This window comes from Heptranchias perlo, chromosome 31, assembly GCF_035084215.1.
Source record: "Heptranchias perlo isolate sHepPer1 chromosome 31, sHepPer1.hap1, whole genome shotgun sequence".
Lineage (NCBI taxonomy): Eukaryota > Metazoa > Chordata > Chondrichthyes > Hexanchiformes > Hexanchidae > Heptranchias > Heptranchias perlo.
The window spans coordinates 23266987-23288388 of NC_090355.1; the positions used below are offsets into that span (position 1 = coordinate 23266987).

At 39.1% G+C, this 21402-nt stretch overlaps 1 protein-coding gene across 2 annotated transcripts in view; it reads left to right on the forward strand.

Moving 5' to 3' along the window:
* Nucleotides 1-19159, forward strand: part of LOC137300422 (LIM/homeobox protein LMX-1.2) — a 132049-nt gene extending 112890 nt beyond the window's left edge. The window contains exons 3-8 of one of the 2 annotated variants that reach the window (XM_067969490.1): nt 5537-5769; nt 9679-9857; nt 10828-10905; nt 12212-12278; nt 12965-13126; nt 15590-19159. In XM_067969490.1, the coding sequence (XP_067825591.1) occupies nt 5537-5769; nt 9679-9857; nt 10828-10905; nt 12212-12278; nt 12965-13126; nt 15590-15747 (877 nt within the window). In that variant the 3' untranslated portion in view covers nt 15748-19159. The remainder of the gene's footprint in view (nt 1-5536; nt 5770-9678; nt 9858-10827; nt 10906-12211; nt 12279-12964; nt 13127-15589) is intronic. The other variant, XM_067969491.1, reaches the window with a different exon arrangement.
* The last annotated feature ends 2243 nt before the right edge of the window (nt 19160-21402 follow it).

The following is a 21402-nucleotide window of genomic DNA, read 5'->3' on the forward strand; positions in this document are numbered from 1 at the left end:
GACAGTCAACAAATTAATGTTCACAATCAACAAATTTATCATTTTTTTTCATAATAGGTGCACAGTGGCTACATATAAATCAGAGACTTTGATGTGCTATCTCATTGACTATTTTTGAAATGCCTGCTGAAATGGATTAGAGTTTAATTTAATGTTGTACGGTACATCATTGTCTTCATGTAGGTGACAGCTTTGCAGTACAATCTTCAAAGTGACTCTGGCTGCCATCAGGTTCCATGCCGACTTGATCTGCTCACGCAACATTTTTCACAGGCAGTTATGATACTTTTTTAGTAAACAATTAAGCAAACATTGAAAGAGACTGAACACACAAATGGCAGTATACGAGAAAATGAGAGCACCAAGGTATCCACTCCTGTAGTGTGTTGCTGTAAATCTCGAACCTTGTAGAATCATCTTGAATAGTAGTTCACTTAATGCACTGTACACCATTTAAGATAGAGAGATGTATTTTCATCATTGATTCTACTTTTTGGGTTTTGAAATTCAGATGGCAGTGCCATGGGTTTCTGCTCCAAGCCTCAATAATTTATGATACTGATTTCTGTGTTTCAGCACAGATTAGGAAAAATTGAAGCCATTATATGTGCTGTGCAGTTTAATGCTGTAAAGAGGGAAGGGAATACAAAAAGAATTATGGGATTCCCAAAGGTAGTAATATTCTTTGCTTTATAAATGAAAAATTGTTTTAATTCCCTGCCAGAAGCAATAATTTGATTTTTCATAAATTCTTTCATCAAAATGTCATGAAACAAAAATTGACACAAACTGCATCTTTCATATAATGAACAGATACAAGGGAATAAACTAGGTAATTGAGACAAGGAGAAAATAGACTCGTGGAAAAAAACCTAACTAAAATTCTGGATAAAAATGATAATAGTAATATCTATAATGTAATGATATTTTGATTATTTAAGCACGCTGTTATTTGCTCAGTTTTGAAAAGCATAAAGAAGTAATAAAATTATTCCTACAGTGTTATTATTTTAACGGTGTCAAAATTGTACAGCACAGTCTTTCTTGTCATAAACTGTCAAAAAACACTGTCACCATTAATCCAGTGAAACACATAAGAGCACAATTTAAATATGAGCAGGTCGGTGGCATCTGTTTCATAGTCAAATTCAAACAAAGAGTTAATAAATCCCAGCTTATTGCTGTGCCCCATTCAGTGCAAGAGATAATTCAGTAAACAAGCAACATAGCTGAATGAGTAAATTTTTATAACTATCATTCATTTATCGGAGCTCTTGAAGCGCACTTAATGTGAACAGCAAATTGTACGAACCGCACTGAAACCTATCTGATCATAATTAATTAGTTATAATAAAACAATTAAACTATGTTTGCGCACAACAAAGGAAATGAAGGGCAGGACAAAGCAATACAGAGGTAAAGAGTGGGTTGTTAGGACAATGTAAAAGTAAACAGTGAAGTATTGATTTGCAGCAAGAAGAACAGGGTCAAATCCAAAGCAAGATAAGCACCCTATAGATAATAAATCAGCTGTACATATTAAACAACAGATGTTTCTGACCTAAGCAGGAAGACACAATGGATCGTATAACAGCAGTTATGTTTGTAAGGATTACTGAATCAGACTTCACTTCAGAGGAATATCCTACTATATAAAATCTTTATAGTCACTTCCTTTAACTAACACAGATCAGCCTTCTGATTTAAGCTCAAAACATCTGCCTACTCTTTAAAGGTTTATGGCCATGATCTGAAATTGTGCAGTGAAGCCTACATAGTGTCCACTCATAATAGGTGTCCTGTGCAATATTATCGTCATCTCAGGTCTTAAACTGGCTTTATTGCTGACAGGTTATGAGATTTACTCCAGTCAGCAGTTAGATTAGCTACAGTGCAAATACAAATCATTTCACAGTAATGACTTGCTGATATACTTTCTTGAAAAGTACAAAACACTTACTTAGTTTGTGAATTCTTCTCAATTAGGTCTCCAACCAACTTCATTTTCAATGGAAAACTGAATGTCGCACAGCTAAAACTACACACTAAACATAGGTACCAGATAAGTTTATTGTGTGAATTCCTATATATAAAGCATGAGAATAATGGTCAATGTACCATCATTAATCACATAAAAGACTATCAGTGAATGTGATTTTATCCTCAACCATGAAATATCCATCACACATTCCGCATTTGCAAGAAACAAAGTATTCCACAATTGTTACTTTATGTAAATGATTGTATTTCAAATGGTTCTGAAGCAAAATGGTGTTAAGTTCCAAGTCCCATTTCTGAGATAAACCCTGACAAAATGCATAAAAGTTTATCAGGTAGTCAGTGGGATAAAATAAAATGATTGGCTCATAAGTTTACATATTACTGAATCTTGTAAAACGTCACTCTGTAGATATACAAGCACAATAAGAAAAAATAAAAGGCTTTTGGGGTGAGTGATTGTCTACGCAGTCTGTCTGCTGGGAATGGCTGAATCTGCCTTACTTAAGATAGTTGGGTAAGTCAGATGTAGCCCAACCTGATTGTACTAGAACAAAACTGGGGAGCGAGGAAGAAACACCATTTTTTTTCATGCTTGGAAAATGGCAGAACTTTAGTTTCAGCTCAGTGAAAAACCAATAATCAGTGTTGGAACCAGGAAAATGGGTCCTTGCCAAGGCCAATCAATGTGGGCAAACACAGATTAGCTTGGATCTCTGGACTAGATTTACTATCGTTCCTAATGTCTGTACTAAAGAACTCATCTTCACTCCCCGTTATTGCAAATGACTTTTGCCAAAGGTTTTTCAGGTTATCTGTCGTGGTGTTACAGCTGATTTGCTGTCAAAGAGGAAAGATTGAATTCCGTTAAACCAAACCCACAGAGCTTAAAAAAAAATCACTTAACTTTCCACCATAACAACACCAGTATTTAGACAACAGCCTGAGGCTTAATTAAATTGAGCAAAGAGGTTAGTTTACAGCTTATTGTGAGTAGAAAGTCACAGGTGGTTCATTTACAATACAGGCAGGAGGCTTAAAGTTTCCTAATGTAATCCTTTAGGCTTTTCATGACAAGGCTTCTTTAATAGTAGATATAATGAGTAAACTTGTCAGTGAAATTTACCTATAAAGAAATCACAGCTATCTAGAAGAAAGGCTTCAAGAGGGCAACCAATTGTTACAGGGGAACTCCTTCAGAATGAGCTAATGTTAACTCGTAAAACTGCTGAATTGGTGGAATCATCTAGGAAAGCTATCTTTGGAGCTTTTGGATGAAACGTTGAACTGAGGCCCCATCTGCTTTCTCAGTGGGACGTAAAAGATCCCACGGTCCTATTAGAAGAAGGGCAGGGGAGTTCCCCCGGTGTCCTGGCCGATATTTATCCCTCAACCAACGCTTAAAAAAAAACGGTCATTTATCTCATTGCTGTTTGTGGGAGCTTGCTGTGCGCAAATTGGCTGCCGTGTTTCCTTTATTACAACAGTGACTACCCTTCAAAAGTATTTCATTAGCTGTAAAGCACTTTGGGACATCCTGAGGTCGTGAAAGGCGCTATATAAATGCAACTTCTTTCTTTTCTTTGAAGATGATGCCAATGCAAGGTATCAAACTCTTCAACAAGTTTCTCTGATAAAGGCTGCATGTGATCTTGCCAATGGCCAGGGGTGCCCTGAGGAACAGTCCAGATCTCACTGCATTACAGCTATCTCTAAATTATATCACCAAATGCTCGAGCAAAGCAATGGGCAAGTATTGTAGCTTACCAGATAACATAAGACTCAATGCATAGATTGTCATGCCTTTCTCTTCACTGTACTTGATCTTTTTTTTATTTGTGAGCAAAATGAATAATATAGTAGTTCTGGTTTGTTTCCTTTCAGAAGAATTTGCACAACTTTTGGAGTTTAAGCTGCCACTTTCAGCTTTTCATTTTAGTTGGGATTTCTTTATCAACATTATCTCATCAACAAGCATACTGTTGTATCTGCTGGTAAAGCTTCCTCACCAGTCTGCTCCTTTGAACTACACGAGGTTGTAGAATGGCTTAAGATGGTCATAAATGAATATTAACAGAGATGTTAAGAACGCTCATTGTATAGGGGGCATAGTGTGTTGAATTATCCATTGGTGGCACCTCAGCAGTGGGGCCAGGGGGGGATACAGATTTGATTTCCCCAATGCTGCTGAGTTTCCGTTCTCGGCCTTGCTGCTGTGGGAAGGTCAAGGGCTTCCCACAGATGGAGCAAAATCCAGAAGCATTGTCCTATACCTCATGGCATGTGGCTGAAGAGAGTGACTGATGAAATCCTGTGAGCAGGCCTCCTGGCCACTGTTTGTACTGCAGATAGTGTGTGGCCCAGGTGACTTTGGAGAACACGGAAATATTTATTCCCCAAAAAAATAACTATACAATCGAGCTCCTTCAATTCTTACTCGAATTGACAAATAGCCAAAGTCACATCCAATAAACTGTGAAAGATGAATTAATTTAATTTACTCCTCAACTTTAACTTACTTTTTTCACTTTATACAGTACCATTTTCTCAGAGTAATTGTTCAATTGAATTTGTTTGCATAATATTTGTTTTGTGTTGTGCAGTAGAAAAACTTTTTAAAAAGCCAATGCCTAACTAACATGGATTGTTGGCGTTATTTCCATATCGAAAAGTAAGCATGAAGACTAAGTAAATCATGAAGAAAAAAGAACTAAATTTACCGGAAACTTAAAAGAATACACATTGATTTAATACTGGATGCTTTTAAACAAATTGCCACAATCAGTAGGCTGTAAAAATAAGACTATCACATCCATAAAATGTACAGAAAAGTAACTTTTAAATTTTTCATTTACTTAGGCATATCCAAGGCCAAATTAGGTGCATTGGTTTTTTATGAAAACAAGAAGAATTTACATGTATGTAGCATCATATCGCATCCTCAGGGTATTACAAAGTGCTTCACATCCAGCGAATTACCTTTGAAGTGTAATTGCTTTCGTGTTATGTCAACAAATGCAGCAGGCAATTTGCATACAACATGATCCTACAAACAGCAGATGAGTTGAATAACCAGTTCATCTGCTTTTTGTGGTGTTGGTTGAGGGAGGAATGTTGATCAGGACAACTCTTCAAATAGTGCCACGGGATCTTTTACATCCGTTTACCATCTCATCTGAAAGAAAGGACCTCTCACATGCAGCTCTTTCTCGGTACTGCGCTGAAGCGTTGGCCTTGATAATGTGCTCAAGTCCTGAAACGCGGCTTTAACCCACAACCATCTGACTCGAGCTGACACATAATAACACAAAGTGTTCATGTAAGCCACTTTACATGATGTGGTAGGTCATACAAAGCTCACCTAGTATTCCAAATCAAAATCTAGATAAAACAATTACATACATTAACAGCTATTCCCTGAACTTCTATGCAATTAAGGCACAAATATTATCACAACTCGATGTTGCCTTACAACACCCAATGCACAAGCAATATTGAAAACCGTCATGTCATAGACTGTCTATCTTGTCTGTTCCAGATTGTTTTCCACTAAATGCAATGGCTGTATGGAGAAGATAGCACCTACAGAATTTGTGATGCGAGCTTTAGAATGCGTTTACCATCTGAGCTGTTTCTGTTGCTGTGTTTGCGAAAGACAGCTGAGGAAAGGCGACGAGTATGTTTTGAAAGAGGGACAGCTGCTTTGCAAAAGCGACTATGAAAAAGAAAAAGAGCTGCTGAGTTCTGTTAGCCCTGACGATTCTGACTCAGGTAAAGATTCATCATCCGAAGCATTTCCTATAGTGAAAAGTTCGCCGTTATGTCTGACTTTGCTCTTGCTCATAAATGCTTGCAGTGTTCACAAAGAATATTATATCACTACATAAATCAAATTTGTTATCCTCCTGTAAATAACTAACTCAGATCTAAAGGTCCAGTCTTGCCTGGAGTTTTTAATTGAAAAACGCATCATTTTACTAGCATGTGATGTCATATGGTAGCCATCTGTTGTCATGACAATGTCCTGCACTGCTGCGGATACTTTGATGGTTGTGTTCACACCAAAATAGCCAACTAGATGGAACGGGATCTTTTGAAGAACAATTTCCACGGACATTTTTAAGACATCGGTACCTTGTGGATGATTCTTTTTCTTGTGTTTTAGGAATTTAACACTATGACACTAATTTAGTGTCACAGAATCTTACAGCACAGAAGGAGGCTATTTGGCCCATCGTACCTGTGCCGGCTCTTTGAAAGAGCTATCCAATTAGTCCCACTCACCTGATCTTTCCCCATAGCCCTGCAATTTTTTTTCCTTTTCAAGTATTTATCCAATTCCCTTATGAAAGTTACTATTGAATCTGCTTCCACCACCCTTTCAGGCAGTGCATTCCAGATTACGACAACTCACTGAGTAAAAAAAAATCTCCTCTACTCCCCTCTGGTTCTTTTGCCAATTACCTTAAATCTGTGTCCTCTCATTACTGACCCTCCTGTTAGTGGAAACAGTTTCTCCCTTTGTACCCTATCAAAACCCTTCATAATTTTGAACACCTCCATTAAATCTCCCCTGAACCTTCTCTGCTCTAAGGTGAACAATCCCATCTTCTCCAGTCTTTCCACATAACTGAAGTCCCTCATCCCTGGTACCATTCTAGTAAATCTCCTCTGCACCCTCTCCAAGGCCTTGACATTCTGTCTAACGTGTGGTGCTCAGTATTGGACACTACTCTAACTGAGGCTCAAGCAGTGATTTACTGCCCAGTCTAACCCTGTCTTTGTTTTCCGTTACCAAAATCCACTCTGCCCAACTGCAGTGGTCATACCACCTGGCATCTTTCTGAGATCAGTGGGTGGATCAGAAATGATACCAAATGGCATCTTCAATAGTGAATGAAATAATGTAGGCCTTATCCTCAGCATTTGGGTCCAAGTTAATCTATCTTTTCTCTTCACAGACGCCTACTGATCTGCGTATCTTCAGCATTTGAAGTTTTGTTTCTCTTTTTGTTTGAGTACAGGTTGAGAATCGGATGTTCCAAAAGATTTCCTCTCCTACATTTCTTCCAACTGCTTCTAAAAACATTGATTATAAATTTATTTATATACTAGATGAACTTCTAGCATGACTGTCAGAATTTGTGTTTCAATTCTATTGGTGGCATTTTATTCCAGTTGTTAATACTTGAGTTCAGTGAGATGCATGACATTTTGAATCATTATAGATGAAGTTGCTCTGTGTGTAAATAGCTAGGTTTGTTTTGTTTTGATTTTATGAGGAACAGCACCTCACTCAATTCAATGCACCCACTAAACATCCACACCCATTACTCAATTTGCAGTATTAGCTACAGCTGTTTCTTATTTTCTTGCAGACAACTGTCAAAGAATTTGTCAAAGCATCTCTGTGTGCCTGTTTTTGTTTTCTGGAACATTCCTTCTTAACTCAAAGTGGACTAGGGCAAATTCCATGTTTGATTAACAGCCCAGATGCAAATATGGCACCAAGGAACACCAATAGTTAACTAACTTTTATAACATTCAGATGGAAAAGTACAAAATGCCCACCATTTTTGAATTATCAAAAACAGATGATCAAAGAAAGACTCATATCGGCAGAGAGAGGGAGAGAATGTCATGAGTGTGTGGGGGGAGTGTGGTGGGGGGGGGGGGAAATGGAGCACTGTTTATTGCAGCACTGATTTGCTTCTTTTGTTGTTTGAAAGCGTTAGCTTTTTAATATAATTTGAAACAATACGAAACTCTGATGTCAGTCGGTGGCTGCCAGACCTGCAGTAACTCTCCAAAGACTAGGAGTTATCAGGTTTAGCAAGCCATTAAATTTAAATGGCATTTCAGGAAGTTAATAATGACACAGCTATTAAAGTGAGTCAGCCAACGTTTGATCATTACATAAATATATTGAATCGAAATAAAGGAAGATGATCCTGCAGGGCCACTCCTGGACAAAATAAATGGTGAACTGCACTAAAATAAATCACTTTCCAGCTGGTTTACTTTTTCAGAACTTTGCAAAAAAAACCTGTTGATCCACTTTATAGTGTTGCAAACAATACCTTCTGAATTAACAACCTTTAAATTCAAAATTCTATATCTTTCAGACCCATTGCTTTTAAACCTATCCCCGAAAGCTCCCTTGACCAGAATAAGTCATCTTTGAAATTAATAACCCCATTTTTCATTTCTTTAAAGTATCCCATTTTAATTGCACTTTCATTGTGGTCTGACAAATATTCACCAATTGCCATCTCTGTAACTCGTTATTGTAGACATCTGGGGGAGTGATTTCAAACCCCAAGAACGGGTGGGTTGGGGGCGGGTGGGAGTTGAAAATAGTTGTTTTTTGGGTCGCGACCGCAAAATTTTCGGACTTTGCGTTCCCGGTGGGAAGCCTGTACTTTTACGCATCGACGTTAAAGCCGGGTTGCGGTCGCGACCCGAAAAACAACTATTTTCAACTCCCACCCATCCCCAACTCGCCCTTTCTTGGGGTTTAAAATCACCCCCCTGATGTAAGTAACACAGATAGTGAAGATCCCAGCAACTACAGAAGAAAAATAAACGCAAGGAATCTAAAAACAAGGTTGCAAGTTGCAAAAGTTGGTACTTATTGACCATGAAACCATCAAAGTTAAGAATTTGCTTCCACAGCCCCTTAAGAACAGCATTGAGATACGAGTACCACCTCCCAGTGGAAGCAGTACCACAATATAAATACAACATCAAACAAAGTATAAAGACAACAGCAGGCCAATCACCGACAGGGAGCCCCATTTGTGTGCGGTAATCCCTTTTCTTCACAAATTAGGCCACAGTGTGGCGGAGGGAACTGTTCTAACTGGGATTTGGCGCATGTCAATCTCAACCTGGAAATGTCAAAAGCCTCGTGCAATCCCGTGCAATACACCACGAAAAGCAGGTCTCTCAAAGATACTGATCATCAAATTACAAATGGTTTCTCCAACACATTTTCTCTCTCTCTCTCTCTCTCTCTCTGAAGTAGTGGCAATTGTAAGGTAATTTGTGAAGAGAATTTCAGGGTGCACAAATATTATTAAATGGTACAGTGTCAGTTAGGAAACTATTATACGCACATTTGCTAAACCTTTATACTGGATTTAACAGCAACTTAAGAAGTACTACTCAATTTTTGTGATTGCCCGCAATATTAACGTTAATTATTAGCTGGTGCTGTAAGGGTCCACTATGAAATAGGTTTGCACAGTCTCAACCAGGTTCCTGGTGGGCATGAGCCTACACTGAAAATAACTACCTCTAATTTGGCAATAAGTTCGCGATCTCACTCAGAGGGACACAGATGCAGGAAATGGAGAATGCCACATTGGTGCAGTAAAAGTACTCTTCTGAGGTTGGGGATTAAAGCATATCATTGGGGTGAAAAAATTGGAAGGGGCTTTACTTTACACCTAATGGTACAATACTTGACCTTTGGGTGCTTGATGTTCACAGTGATTCTTGAAAATAATAAGTGTCGCATTTCCTAGGCCAGACATCTCTCAACTGGATGAGCAGGAAATGGCCCAAAAGTTTTCCCTACAAAAGACAGTCAAATATTTTTTTTTACATTTTACCCGTGAGCAATTATTTACTAGTTTGAACTGAAAATGAATTGTATTGCATTTGATGCATTTGCAGTGAAAAGTGATGACGAAGATATTGACATTAAGCCAAATAAAATTCAGGGAAACCAGGGAAAGGCTTGCGAAGACGGCAAGGATCAGAGAAGGCCAAAGCGTCCTAGGACAATCCTTACAACACAGCAGAGGAGAGCATTTAAAGCATCATTTGAAGTTTCTTCCAAACCGTGCAGAAAGGTAAGGGTTTTCAATTATTGCTAGGTGCAGGTAGTTATGTTATTTACTTGTTCTAACCTGTTGGATTTGCACACAAAAGCAAAAAATACTCAGTGCAAAGGTAAACCAATGTGATCTGATTTAGCCTCATTACTGTTCAGAGCCGATTTTAATTCCCGGTGGGAGTGGTGCAGGAGGGGCCGAGGCGGTTGCAAAACCATCTGGCCCTTCGCAGGGTGAGGCCCGGGAGATTTGAGCCCTTGGGCCTCAGCTGCATAGGTCCTGTCAGTCTCCCGCCCAAAACCGTGGGAAGAGCTAGCTGTCTGGTGGGCGGGAGCGGGATTTCAAGTGGCAGGCGGCCACCGCCTGGGATCTGAAGGAATGGTGCCTAGCAACCAGGTGTGGTTGGGATGGAGATCAGGGCTGCATCGTGGTTGGGGGAGGGAGGAGGGACCCAGGGCAGGGGAGGCCCAAGGTTCCTTTCTGGAGCCTGGAGGAGTAATCCTGCTCCTGCAGGGAAACAGCAAAAAAATAAAATGAACTCACCTTTCTGGGCCTCTTCTGGTCCCGACTCCACTTGCCACCAGGTTGGCCTGGTGGGGAAGCCACGGCAGCTTCCCTGCATAGGCCTTGAGTTAAAATTTCATATCTGGCTCTGGTGTCACCAGAGCGCAATTTGCATATTTAAAGAAGAGCCCCACTGCCTTTGGGCTGCTCAAATAGAGCAGGTTAAAATTGCAACTGGCAGCGGGATCGGTGTGGGTGTGAGTTGCTGCAGCCATTTCAACTGCCTGCCAGCCTGATTTCGGCCAGGCGAGCAGGGTTCAAATCGGCCATTTTATTTTTCGGAGCGTTTAAATATTATTGATGCTGAATGGTCAAATTTTGCATTCAGAAAATCTACTGCAGTTTAGGAAGGCTGTTTTAAATAAAAGCACCTGACTCTGTGTTTCCTTTGTAAAGGTGGCATATAAATTATTTTTCTCAACAGGTCAGAGAAACCCTCGCAGCAGAAACGGGGCTTAGTGTCAGAGTAGTTCAAGTTTGGTTCCAAAATCAAAGAGCCAAGGTAACTTTATTTTTGTCACATCGAATTTCTAACCCTTTTGCTTACAATGGTTTTTGGAGTATTATTTGTCATGCAGTAAGGATCAGTGGTCAGGTGGTTACGGTACTGGACGAGCAACACAGAGATTGAGAGTTCGAATCCCACCATGGCAAGTTGTGAAGTTGAATTCAATAAATTTGTGGGCTAGCACCAAAAAATGAATGTGAAAGCTACCAAATTGTCATAAAAATACAATTGGGTCACTAATGTCCTTCATGGAACTTGCCACCCCTATCTGGTTTGGCTTTATGTTGACTCTTATTGCCCTCTTGGTGGCCAACTCAGTTGTAAATCAACTGCTGTAAAATAGAACAGTTAAGAGACCCATCACCCGTTTCTAGGCAACTAGGGATGGGCAACAAATGCCGCCTTGCCACTGGCACCCACATCCTGACAGCAAATATTTTAAAAATGGAAGAGGGGTAGTAAGATGCACAAAATCAAAGCAGGGTATAAATTTGTCTCGGCCAATAGTGCAAAATGGGCGATAATGAATTGCTAGCCCGTTCTACACTCCACCCGATATTTATTTCCATATTTGGGCGGGGCGTAAAACGGGCTGTTGATTTGCTATCACCCGTTTTGCACTACACTGCTCAAGGTGAATTCCCTCCCCCCCCCCCCCCCCCCATCATGTTGTAAATCTAGATTCGAAACCAGCTCAAGCCAGTAGAATGGAGGCCTGTATCTACTAGCATTAAAGTTGTAAGTGGAATGAGCTGTAACATTCTCTACCCTATTCTTAGTTGCCTGCAGCAGATACTGGGCTCCAATTTGGACTCAAATCTCATTCAGAGTCCGAATGGACGTAATCATCCATGTTTCTTGAATTAACCTTTCATTGCTATATTACAATTAATGTAGATGAAAACATGAAAATCACATTTATGTGAGAAACACTGGTATAATGTGTTGTTTACTTGATTGGGGAAAAAGGTTCTTGTTTTACAGTTGATTTGGACAAATTAATCACAGTTCTAATGGTGCCCTTCCATTCATAGCAGTCATAGCTGCCGCAATTTGTAATATTATTTCATTAATAATGCAGTTTTCATATTGTAACTGTCATTTCTATTCTTTCATACTTCACGTCTCAGATACGCAGGACAAAGTCATACCCCCATACCTGATAAAATACTGTGTGCTCGAGTGCGGGATCTGTTTAGATCATTTTTTTATGAGTTACATTTTTAGAGGTTTTATTAAATTGGGGCATTTTCAAAGCTTGCTTTTTTCACCGTGAGCTCATTTCTTTGCAATTTTTAAGATGAAAAAACTGGCACGAAGACAACAGCAGCAGCAAGAACAACAAAACGGCCAACGACTTGGGCAAGGTAAACATCCGGGGTTGGGGGGAGAGGCGGGAATAAAAACCTTCAATAGAAAACTGATCTGAAAGTGTTATGTGATTTCTGAATGTTCTGTATCAAGGTTTTAAATTGCATTACCATTGAAAATAAGGTGCGTGAATAGAAGAAGATTGAAATCTAGTCGCAATAAGCGTTAAGCGTTGTACCACAAACGTCAACATCCATCAACATAGTGCCACGAACCAAATGAAGAAATTGTAAAAAAAAAAATCTTTCAGGGTGATGTCACCCCAACCATTGTGCAGTCAGTTTGTCAGTTTAATTTCCTTTAAAATTAAAATCTGCATCTCGCTTTCATCATTTTAACTTAGATTACTTATCTAGCCTGTGGTATAAACAGACCACATAATGAACAGCCATAGGATACGGTTGATACCCCACATTGTGGCACTTGCTGAGGATGACTCACTACTAGAGTTGCTTGTGAGTTATTAGACCAGCTTAGTCATCTGCCATGGCTCCTCATCACTGCGTTCTCTGCCTTGATTAATTGTAATTCGTGTCATGTATCCGTGAAAGATTAAAACGTTTCATTCAGACAGAAAGCTTGTTACTTTCCGACAAAGAAACAAACTGGTTCCGTTGAAACTAGTTTTGTTTAAGGCACAAAAACGAGGCAAATTTCTGATTGGTCTTCTTTTCATTGGCAGAAGTGATGTCAAATAGAATGGATGGGATGATAAATTCATACGCACCACTTGCACCTCCGCAGCAACAACTTGTGTCCATGGACCAGAATGGTTACAACTCCGATCCATTTCAGCAAGGACTCACCCCGCCCCAAATGCCAGGGGACCACATGAATCCATATGGTTGGTGGCTGCTTGTATTTAGTTACTTTCGTCGACTTTCATGCTGATAGTTTCATTTCCTACAACCGTTTCAAAACATCGCTTTTCACTTTTTAACTACAACTGTCAGGAAAGATTGAACAGGTTGGGGTTCTTTTCTCTAGAAAAGAGAAGACTGAGAGGTGACCTGATAGAGGCCTTTAAAATTGTGAAGGGGTTCAGTAGGGTAGATAAAGAGAAGGTGTTTCCACTTGTGGGGGAGTCCAAAACTAAGGGCCATAAATATAAGATAGTCGCTAATAAATCCAATGAGGAATTCAGGAGAAACTTCTTTATTCAGAGAGTGATGAGAATGTGGAACTTGCTACCACATAGAGAGGCTGAGACGGATAGCATAGATGCATTTAAGGGGAAGCTGGGTAAGTACACGAGGGAGAAAGGAATAGGATATGTTGATCGGGTAAATAGAGTGGGAGGAGGCTTATGTTGAGCATAAGCACCAGCACAGACCAGTTGGGCCGAATGGTCTATTTCTGTGCTGTAAATTCTATGCAATGTAATTCTATATAAGGATCTTCAGAAAGTTTTAGCTTTTTGAAAAGTACAGATATTTCTGCCTGGGACTTAAGGTTCCTTCCAAATCTCATGATTTTGGAAATACATCAATCTCATATGTTGTAGAAACTTTAGTTCATCTCAAAATGCTCTTCCCTCCATTCCCAACCAAGACCTAATAGGAAGTGTTTACAGGGAATAGATATGTTGGTACATTGTGACGTCCTGACCCTTTATTCTATTTTGTTGTAATTGAAGTATGAATAGTATCCGCTGGTATCCCAATCACAAAGTTGACTGCAAGTTAAACATGATCTGGTGTGCACCTATTAGATTTCTCCCATGCTATAAATGTCAATTCTTAATTGCATATTTCAGTTGATGAGCTGAATTTTTTCAGTGGGCCTGTTACTCATAGTGAAATCTTATTTCGAAAATTTAAAATAAAATTGCTGGACTATAACTTGGTGTTGTAAAATTGTTTACAATTGTCAACCCCAGTCCATCACCGGCATCTCCACATCATATCCATGATGGCACAAAGGATTGAAATGATATGCTAGGAATTCAATCTTACTATACGCACACATATAGTTAGGCTCCCTCTCTCCCAGTCCCTGCTGATATCATTGTACTGCCACTGTTGCTAGATGGATGTGGAAAGTATCATGTAGGAAAGAAAATAACATTTTGCTCTATAGCTGGCCACAGCGCTCAGTAGAACTGAGGCGAGTGGAAAATTGTGCCCATTTGCTTTTAATTTAAATTTAAACCATATAACATCATACAGCACAGAAGGAGGCCATTCAGCCCATCGTGCCTGTGCCGGGTCTCTGAAATTAGTCCCATTCCCCTGCTCTTTGCCCATAGCCCTGCAAATTGTTCTTTTTAGGTATTTATACAATTCCCTTTTGAAAGTTACTGTTCAAACTGCTTCCACCACCCTTTCAGGCAGTGTATTCCAGATCATAACAACTCGCTGAGTTTAAAAAATAATCTCCTCATCTCCCCCTGGCTTTTTTGCCAATTATCTTAAATCTGTGACCTCTGGTTACCGACCCTCCTGCCAATGAAAACGGTTTCTCCCTGTCTACCCTATCAAAACCCTTCATAATTTTGAACACTGCTATCAAATCTCCCATTAACCTTCTTTGCTCTAAGAGCAATCCCAGCCTCTCGAGTCTCTCCACGTAACTGAATTCCCGCATCCTGGGTACTGTTCTGGTAATGACGGAAAAAATAGTGTTTAGCTGAAGCCGAGTCCAACTGTACGTCAGTTCATTCTTTGGGACTTTGTTAAATCGTGGGGCAGTCCCATTCACGATAGCCTTTCTTGTATTGTTTGCTAGTATTTTAAATCTAATTTTCTCACCTTATACCTCCTTTCCAGTGCCTTGGTAAGGGGCAGCACTGCAAAATTTAATTATTTTAAAATCAAGAGTTGGGGACAATTTCCTCTGTGCCTGATGTGCAACAAAAACCGTAACCTATTTATAATGAATGCACTCGCATGTTACACAGAAAAAATCTTCCCGCTGTAATAGGTGGATGGAATACCCCCAAGCAATTTAAATTTAAAATCAGTATCAATAATAAGCTTTGTGACAATATAGGGTTTAGAAAAAAATGACTAGTTTCTGGATGTGGTATTTTATTATTGTGCCCACGCAAAAAAGAGTCTCTTAAAGAATGTATCATTTTGTGCTCCTCTGTATGCCCATACTGACACTGTTGAAATTTCCCTAGATTTCTTTTCTCATTTTCATACAATATTTATTATTTATCAATTGCTTTTTGGATTTCTGTATTTTATGAGCATCCAAGGGACCACAAAGAAGTCATGAAGCCTCATTAAAAATGAAAACTCATCATAATGTCCTTTAAGTGATTTAATGCTGTCAATTAAGTGCTCTCATTTTGTGATTCCAGGAAACGACTCCCTCTTCCACGACATCGACAGCGACACCTCCCTCACCAGCTTGAGCGACTGTTTTCTTGCCTCATCAGAAGTTAACCCCATGCAAGCTAGGGTGGGGAACCCTATCGACAGGCTCTACTCCATGCAGAACTCATATTTTGCTTCATGAGCACCACAAGACTTAGAAAAACATCTGATGTATTATGGTGACTTTAAATGGAGGGGGCGGGGGGGGAGAAACAACTAAAGAAAAGAAAACTGTACAGCCATATATTACCTTATTCTTGCCTCATAATGAACTCATCCACTATTTCCCATGTGGCAGAGAAACTGACAGCAAGAAGATAATGAAAGTGACATACAAAAAGACAAATTCAATAGAATTCAAATCAGCACAACAATAGGAGCATGGGACATAGAATCTGCAGCTGCATACCATTGTTTCAACGTTTTTATACAAATACTCCAGAACTTATTGTTCTTAATTATATACATATAAATTTGGGAAACTCAGCCTCTTTCCTGCCCTTCTGCTATCTTATGTTTCATACCTTTTTGGACGTAGCTGGATCTCAAAGATCAAATAATATTTTACACCCCAATTCTCCAACGCTCAATGTAAAAGAGGTTTAGAAAATGTTGTATTCCATTTTCACCTTATTCAGTCAGATACTATGTATAAAATAGCGAGTAGACTGATTTGGTCTGAGCTCCCTTGCGTTTTGCATGAATCATCTCTCTCGTGAGGTAACAGCCAGCACTTTATTAAGATATAAATGTAGTGCTCAGGTTTGGACTTTCTCTTCATTTCACAGTATTTCCTGCTTATAGCTGTCGCACGGTTTCCTCGCTCATAGTCTCCAGTAGGGAATGGTGCGTGACCTGCAGAGTTGTCAGTGGTGTCAGCCGAGTGCCAATAAATGGAAAATATGTTTGCAAAGATGGTTGTTGATAATTTGTCAAATTGAAATCCAGAATTAGTTTTCACCTTGCTATTTCAAAACATTAAAAGGTATTACTTCATGCAATTAGCAAGTCAGACACGTTTTTACTTTTAGATTGTTTAAATGACTACTTATTCTGTTTTTAGACTGAAGTGGCTTCAAATATGGAGCCCCATACTCTGTATGATATTACGTGTGAAGTCACAGTCTTGATAGTGGAAGTTATTAAAATACCAAAGTCAGGTCAGGCATGTGGCATAACATCACCCCACTCCCACCCAATAAACCAAAGTTCTGCCTCAGAAAATGTGCAATGAATGAAGTAATATTGTGGCAAAATGTACTTCCTGATCACAGTTACATCTTTCATCAAAAATATAGCTCAGTGCTCAGCAGGGATGAAGTCGTCAATAAAACAGGGAGATACTTTGCAGCATTGAGAAGAGTAATTAACGAATTGAGCACAAACGGAAACATGAAACCCCTCCCCGTCCCTCCCTCATATCCATCGTATGTAGTAAAATAATTGGGATGACAGAGGAAGTGTGAGAAATGTATCAACATCCAGCTCTGCAGTGTTATTGTTTTATATTACTGTGTGCATTTATCCACAGCATCTCTGTGATAAATGCCAAGAGATTTTAAAACCAAAGGTAATTGTTAAAAACTAACCTCATCTTTTTAATTCAAAACTTGGCCTATAACTCAACCGGGAGCAACCCACCTTCTAATGGTTAATTACGACAACGTGTGTGCCCCAGAAGCAAAAACATATTCCACTGATAAAGGTCAAAGGGTATCAAAGTAAAAGTAAAAGTAGTGTTGCCATCATTTGTATCATGATTCATCCCATCTAATGGTAATCTCTGTGCTTTGACCTGAGAGTTCCAGTAAAAGATTAAGCCTGAAAGTAGCCTTTGACCTTTCTGATTTTGTTCACCTCACTTTGGAACTGCCATGGGACAGTATGATTGCTCAAGTGAGTATAATACGCTTTACTGAAGCAATACTTTAAAGTAAAAAGTAAATTGACAAACTCCTGTCAGACACCCTTAGCATTTGATGTGTTCACTCAGACAGCATGCCATTGATTATGCGATTGGGACTTGGAAGGTTGTGGGTCAAGGCAACTGCAGTTTATTAGTCTTCCCATATAATGATTGCTTTCTATAGGTATCTGGGGAGGAAATCAGCCTCTTTACTGTATGCATGCATCAAATTATATAGTAATTCCATTGTCATTCAAAATGAATTTTCTATTGAGGAAAGCAGAAGGAACAGTTTACAGAATGATGATTGATTACGCCAATATGTTGAGAGTTCCGTTAGTGCTGCAGTGATGGCTATGTTCATACAAACTTAAATACTAATATTTTTGGGTGCCACCTTTGTGATTCCGTTTAGTATCATAAGCTGGTTTTAAAAGCATCCTTGTTTAAAGAATATGCTGCCGACTCTTTGCATCTGCAATATTATACTTCAGATTGTATCGCTGAAGCTGAACCCGTTCAATATTAAGCAGTTTAGGAGATCTAGTTCCAGATCAGTTGTCAGGAATAGTAAACAGAGTTAATTACCAACATGTGAACTGTCAAATGTTTTCCCTGTTAATCTCCCTCACTTGAGTATGCTCATATTTTAATTGTTACCAGTGCCATACAAGTATTTTTTGGAGATTATAAAATTGCTTACTATTTACGGTTGTATAAGGTACCGAACGTGTCCTAAAATACTGTATTAGTCACAAAGCAAAATCAACAAAGTCACTTGTGGTGTATAAATCCATTCAAGGCAACCGTGAATGAAAATGATCACTATAATTTCATTGAAGGATATTTTCTTCGCTCTTTATTAATTGGTGTATAGAACTGTGTGGAATATTGGATATAACTGATGCGTTTATTCTAATGGCTGAACTTTGAAGTGAAAGCATACCTGGAATGGCATTGTCCAAATATGTTTTCCTTATTATAAATTCATGAAAATGGGTATAATATAAATTCTGTATAAAGTTATGTACAGCAAATTTTCTTACTTTTTGGTGTGCAAGTAGCTTAGAACAAAAGACAAGCAAACCTCTGTCTCCTTTATTAAAGATCACGTCCATGATTTCAGTATGGCTGTATGTATTGTAAATTTATATATTCTGTATTTATGTTAGACTGAGTGTAGAATTTTTATAGTTGTGTCTGTTATATTTGTCACCAACTTGTAAACAAACCTGTGCTATAATATGTAGCATCTCTGACTTTTTTTTTGCAACATTATTTAGCGACAGCTCTGGGTTTTTGACCCCACGCCTCTCTTACCCCCACCTATGTCAGGCATGAGACCTTTCATTGTGTGTAGAACATATTTTATTATTTAAATTACTTGTTATTTTTAAATTATTTATTAGTGTTTCCCAAGTTCATTTTTATGGCATTGTAAAAAAAGAGGTTTTTTTTGTACAGCCTCTTGCTTTACAATAACCACCTCACATTGTTTTGGCGTATGTAACACTGCATTCTCCAGTAGTTTGTCTGTCTATATAGCTCACTTCCTGGTAATTTTATAGATGCCCTCATTTACAAATTACCATAGTGAAACAAAGAGATTGAAATGTATTTATAAAAACAATTAAAATTAGTTTCATCATCATAGTGTCTGAACTATGGAAATGTTGTATAATAAAGAAAAAGTTTACACTGTGTACAGAATTATGTGTTTAACAGGAAAAGTACAATGCATAAAACAGCACAAATTAAACCTTCGTTGAAAATGAGTTAATATCGAACTGTCGTTGCGCTGATATTGTTTGCATTGCCGTTTTGAAGGTGTCAGGATTGGAAACTAGAGATTGATTTATCTAACACAGCTGTGCAAAACAAAAGGAGTGGAACAAGGAAATTTGACTGCAGGTAAAAATGCCTCTGCAAAGGCTACAGGCACCGACGGTGTGCACCTGGGTTGTTTATAATGGGTCAGACAGCTTAGCATTCAAAGCAGCAACTCACACGCTCCACAACCCTTTCAGTAAGTTGTAAATCTGATTATCTGCTCAACAGATGAGTTCAAACAGCTCTTCAAAAGATTTGTTTTAATGATCACTGTCTTATCTTAATTCCTGATTTATCTATAATACTGCTGCTGTGGGGCTGATCCTTTTGATAATGACTTGTCAATCTTATCGCACTCTTTCACAGCTTTTCTACCCCCTGAATTTTTCTGCCAATTGGGCATCTTCCCCGTATGCATTTGTTTTCAGCTGGTGGGAGAGTAGGTTGTGCATCTCCAAGTGATGGATTTTACACCGATTGTCAGCAATCCCACTCATAGATACATGATTCGAGCCACAAGTATATTGAAGCAGACAAGCAAAGGCTCTGCTATCACAAGTCATTCCACCTGTTGGCTCAACCAAGAACTGGCAAAAACGTTTTAATGGAGAACATTCCCTCAAAAGATTAAATATGAGAGGCAAGGTCCATGGTAGGATGGATTGCAATTTAACTGTGCAAGGAGTGGGCTCCTTGAGCCAAATGGTCTTTGCTTGTTCTATTTTATCTCTGAGAGTGAGTACACAGAGTAATTCGGACATTGATTTGGACTCTTCCCCACCCCACCCCCAGCCCCCCGCCATCTACCTGCCCCCTTCCTTAAACTCAGAGCTCCAGAGTTTGAATCTAGGGTCTGAAGAACATTTTGTTAAATCTATATCAACCAATTTGGATTTGAAATTTAGGCCAGGGCCTGCTTACCTCCCTGCCTGTCCCGAGAGTAGAAGGAGAAGCTGAGTAACCAAAGGTAAGATGGAATCATCTGGCTGGGAGCTTCTGCCAGATGGTTATATTTTGCTAAACTGAGCATTCATCATATTTTTAAAAAATACAAATGTTACTATTTTCCAATAGAGAGAATACACCGTTCCACTGTATTGTACATCACTGTCCTGAGACCATCCTTAGTTATATTGTACTTTTCTTAGAATTATGAGATTTGACTACATATCTGTTGATTATATAGATAAATTCCAAAACACTGATTGTGTCTCCAAAATACGCTGAGCTGAAATTGTTACAGAACTGTCTTGTATTTGCTACTGAAGATAGCACGCTGGAACTGAGCAGGATTTACGTGGAAGCCCACTCTTCTTTTATAAGGTATGCTTTGAGCTTATTGCTACAATTACATCATGCCTCTGTTTGCCTCACCCTTAATTTGAAAAACAATGTGGCTGAAGATTTGCTTATAGGAGAATGCATCAATAGAATGTAAAGCAAACAGAGGGTCTCCACTCAAAATAGGAAGCAGTTTGTCTTCAGAAGCTAACAGACCTGATTACCAGCATCTTCTGGTTTTATTTGTGACATGCAAAAATCAAACATTGACAAAACTATTATGATCAAGTCTGCGAGAGATGAACTAACCACCACTGAGGTTTCTCATCGTGCACCGTGTACCTGATTCAGGTGCGTATGTTTAAGTGCTCTTACATTTGAGTAGAGTTACTGGGAGAACAGACCAGAAATCCTTGCACCAATCTCCCTTGCTTGCCGTCCTCCCTGCTACCATTCCCAATCAAGGTTCTTCGGGTGCCAGAAACCCACGGTTGATGGTACATTGGAATGTGATCTGGCTTTGTTAATTCAAGATAATGAGGGACCCTGCCAACAGCTCATGGACGATGTGGGTCTCCAATGCCATTGGGTCTCTGGAGGTTTGTGGCTTTATATTAGAGAGTACAGTTGACAGCAGGAGTGCTGGGCACCTGATGTCAGCACCGGTCAGTGTAAAAACGCCTTATGTAAGAACTCAACTAATGCTGCTCGTGATTAAATCAGATTTAACCTTTCACGACCACAATGGATGAGTTTTACCAGTCCTCAACCACAGGGGAG